This window comes from Halyomorpha halys, unplaced genomic scaffold (genome assembly GCF_000696795.3).
Source record: "Halyomorpha halys isolate HHAL.00 unplaced genomic scaffold, Hhal_1.1 Scaffold10359.1, whole genome shotgun sequence".
Lineage (NCBI taxonomy): Eukaryota > Metazoa > Arthropoda > Insecta > Hemiptera > Pentatomidae > Halyomorpha > Halyomorpha halys.
The window spans coordinates 1-4,433 of record NW_027105353.1 but is presented as its reverse complement, the minus strand read 5'-3'; the positions used below and the strand labels follow the sequence as shown (position 1 = coordinate 4,433).

General features: G+C 28.4%; 1 protein-coding gene across 1 annotated transcript; it reads left to right on the top strand.

Annotated features, from left to right (window-relative positions):
• Positions 1-434: 434 nt before the first annotated feature.
• LOC136796529 (phosphatidylinositol-binding clathrin assembly protein LAP-like) lies at positions 435-3,466 on the top strand (the record flags this gene model as incomplete). The annotated part of the gene is given in 3 exon segments (XM_067050482.1): positions 435-643; positions 2,077-2,225; positions 3,313-3,466. Coding segments are annotated over 3 exon segments (457 nt in total), but the record flags the coding sequence as incomplete, so codon positions are not given.
• Positions 3,467-4,433: the final 967 nt, after the last annotated feature.

Below are 4,433 nucleotides of genomic sequence, written 5' to 3'. Positions count from 1 at the left end.
CTCTCTCTCTCTCTCTCTCTACATCTCATTCGCTGGTTGTAAAAATACTTTTACAGTTGTGAATATACTTAATAAAGTAAAAAAAAAAAAAAAGTATAGAACAATTGTGAATAACATTTAATTACCATACGTTGTTTTATTTTCGATATTTTGACCCTATCCACCTTTGCTGAGATAAGGTGTTACCCTCATTTGTGCATGATTGTTCATCTCTTAATTTATATTTCTTACTACTGATGATGACTGAAAGTGAATTAAAATTTATGCAATATAATAAATACTTTAATCTATTCAAAATTTATGTTTTATTTTCTCTTATCAATCTCTTTTACACTATATCTATGTAGAAAGAACTATATCTTATTTATTTAGGTTTAGAGTTCTGATAATATTTAACTTAATAAGATTATTTTTTTTCCTATTGGTTATTGCAGTAAGGAAGATGGTGTCTTGAGGACAATGAACGCAGAAAAATTATTGAAAACATTGCCAGTTCTTCAATCCCAACTCGATGAACTGTTGGAATTTGACTGTACTGCTGCAGACCTTAGCAATGGAGTCATTAACATGGCATTTATGCTCTTATTCAGGGATCTCATTAGACTATTTGCTGGATACAATGATAGTATTATAAATCTTCTAGGTAGGTCTTATATTGAAGTGAGTATTGTATAAATAAGTGGCTAAGTGAATAATTCCCAATCTTCAGTAGAACTATTTCGGTGTTAGATTATTTTAAGAAATTCAGTCATTATTAGGAAGGAATAAGTTTTTAATTTCATATTGCCAAATCTCTCCACTAAATAGTTCTCTGGCCTAGCCATTTTTAGATGTTGTTAACGTCAACTTTTCCAAAATGTCAACATATAAGGCTTTAGTCCTTCACCAAAACCTTATACATTCACATTTGAGATTTATTGTTGTAGTTAAAATTCAAACATATTAGAAATTTATCCATGGCCTTTTCATTCCTCACTGTCTATATGTTTGTTTATGTTAAAAAAAAAAAAAAAGGCTGCCTGACATTCTTCCGATTTAATTTAAATTTTTCTATATACAATAGAACCTCACTTAACCATCCTGGTCGGGACCAAGACATTGCGGGTTAAACAGAAGAGCTGGTTGATGATTGAGGGTATAAAGATAAACACTCCAGTATTAATTTAACTAATTTTTTTGGTACAAGTTAGGATGCAATACAAAACGTTATATGCAGATGATGTTTATCTTCACTTAAACTGTGATACTTAGTAAGCCCAAAAAAATCTAACATATGTTTTTCAAGCTATTTAAATTTATAAAAAATGAATTATTATTATTCTAGAAATATCTTATGACAATACTTATACAGTGGATTGTAGGATACCCTTATAATATTTTATAATTTCAGGAATTCTTTTGAGATATTTCTAAATGGTAATTTTTTTTAAGTGGTGCTAGGTATGAAAGCTTAAGCGACAATATGATGAAGTAAAATTTGTTAAACAATTTAAAATAGTAATAAACAATCTTTAGATATAATAATAATATTAATATCAACTGCCAGGAAGGGTCAGGGGTTCAGTACTTTATAAGAAAGTATTGTTTTTGACCAACTTTTTTAAATAGAGGTGATTTTTTCAAAATTACGCTCAAATGCTAGATTTTTCCCTAATTAAGAGTGCCACTTTGTAGAGGTTGGGTGTGCCCTAGTGGGGCTTCTGAAACCCACTGGCTTGACTCATTGCTACAGTAATAGATTAAATATATCTGCCACAGCCAGATTCGAACCCAGGTCCTTGGAGTTAGTAAGTCTAACTACCCCATTCCCCGTTTAGGTATATAATTTAATTTAAGTTTACAGGCGATCTTAAAGATTTTATAGTAGCTACAAGTCAATTATTTAGTTTCGTTTAACTTAGGTTAATGTTTTATGAGTTCTTTATTTACTTTTTTTCTTTTTACCGCCAGTTTATAGGGAGAGCTGGTTTAGGTGGAGTTGTATTGTAATTATAATTTTATAATTAACAATCCATACTGTGTAATTTAAGCTTGAGTAATGCTAATCCTGATAAGCATTATGTGATTTTTTTTTAGAAAAATTTTTTGAAATGAATAAGAAGCAATGTCGACAAGCATTGGACTTGTATAAAAAATTCCTCATAAGGATGGACAGGGTTGGTGAGTTCTTAAAAGTTGCAGAGAACGTCGGTATTGACAAAGGAGAGATTCCAGATTTAACTAAGGTAAAATTAATGTCTTAATTTCATTTAATGGTTTAATGAATTTAGTAATTATTAGTATAATCATTGAAGAATGCTCTATATCTATTCTTCTCTCTTGATTTATTGAAAGTAAAAGCAATATTTGTAGAACATGTTTGTTTGATGAATATCAGCACACACTCATACCGAATTGGTGAAGTTTCATATTTTATAACAACTATGTAGAAGTAACAGTTGAGGTAATAAGTAATTGCAGACTGGAAAATCAGTTTAACAGAGCAGGTCCTGTCAAATGCAATTGTTTTGTGTACTATTCCGATTTAATAATGTTTTAGGGTTAGACATATAAAAGAATATTTTACCTTTATCTTTATTATTCATAGAAACATTAAAACCTTATTATTTGATAAGTATCTCATGGAAACCTGAGAAGCTATCACTAGAATAATAATAAATTTTAGGGTTTCCAAACACAGCGTTTGGTACATACATTCCATAAATATCCTAATATCCTAAACTGGGTTTTGATATTCATGTTCAAATCTTTAAAACCTAACTATTCATGGCCTTGATTTGCCAACTGATTGCCACCATCGGAGTTTTGAAACCATCTTAATTTTTCAATCGCTTTTATTAAAGTTGTAAGAATTTTAAGAATTAAAATTTGTATTCGTTACCTCTCCATACAATTACCTTTATTTTTGACTTCTTGTTTTTCTAAAACCATGGCTCTTGATTACTGGAAAAAAGATCAATAGTAGGGAATTAATGCAAAGGTAATGCATAATTAATGATTAATTGATTGATGATTAAACACATTAATTGATGATGCGGAATTAATGCATAAACTGATGGAAATAAATTTCATTTAACTATTTTCATTTTATTTTATTTAGGGTTGAATATGGAATATAACATCAATATATATTATGAAATGTCGATAAATTGTCTTTAAAACATCATAGCCTATGTTCTCCCAAACTAATTCTTGAATATATTACAATTGAATATTTAAAAAAAAAATTACATTTATGTTTTTCATTAAATTTATTCTCCATTTTTTAATTTATTGTTATAATGATTTTATCATAAAATAATAATGTTCTAGGCTCCAAGCAGCCTTCTTGACGCTCTTGAACAACACCTCGCTGCGTTAGAGGGAAAGAAAGGGTCTGCTGCAAACACTCCGACTCAGTCAGCTAGGTGAGATTTTATCAAATTTGGTTTTCATATTTATGAATTAGACTGAATTATATTAACAAATGATATGTAGCTTTAATTGAGACATTTTTTTTTTTTTTTTTTTTTTGGAAGTTCTTGCATCAGGAAAACAATTAAGAAATAAGTTCAAACTATTTATTGATAGCCAACGTTTCAACACACATTTCAGGTTTTCTTGAAATTTCCTTTGTCCATTTATCCTGTACTCTTCCACAGCAGTCCTGATGAAGACTTGCAATGTTGTTTGAAACATTGGCTATAAATAAATAGTTAAAACTATTTCTTAATTATTATCTTGGTCGCAACCTGAGCCATCACCTTCTAATTGGTATATGGCTTAGCATCTACATATAAAATTGTTTTTATTCAAACAAGTTGTTCTAGTAATAAAAACAACTTGTTTCTTAAATTTAAGAGGTTTTTTTTTTTTCTTTTCTTTAAGTATGACTAAAAATGATTTGAATATTTCTGGTTTTTATACTGTCTTTATAAACATAATTCTGATTTTTTTGTTTTGATTTGCCCAAAACTTATGCCAAAGTCTCATTGGAGCCCAATAATTATGATATAATTCCTTGCATATTAAGTGAGGAAATTGACCCAAAACACATTTATTTATTTTTAAGTTACTCTAAAATTTAACTATTATATTTATACTACAGAAAGCTATTAAAAAAAAACCAAAAAAAAAATAGAACTTCCTTTCCTTCAATTTAACTATTATTTAAAATCTATAAAATGTTAAAGAACAATAATAAAGGTCTTTACATTACCAACACATTTTTATATTCTGTTTTACCACTCTTTCATTTCATTGATGTTGTGACTTTTTTAAATTTTTTTTCATAATCTTTGAGATATTTATTATTGTTACTTAGATGAAAGTATTTTTACTTTTTTAAAGCATAACATTTGAATAGTTCTTTCTTGAAGAAGTTTGTCGGGGGGTGCGGTCAGCAAAGAACAACATAAATAAACAAAACCATATTTATTTATTTTATGCCAATG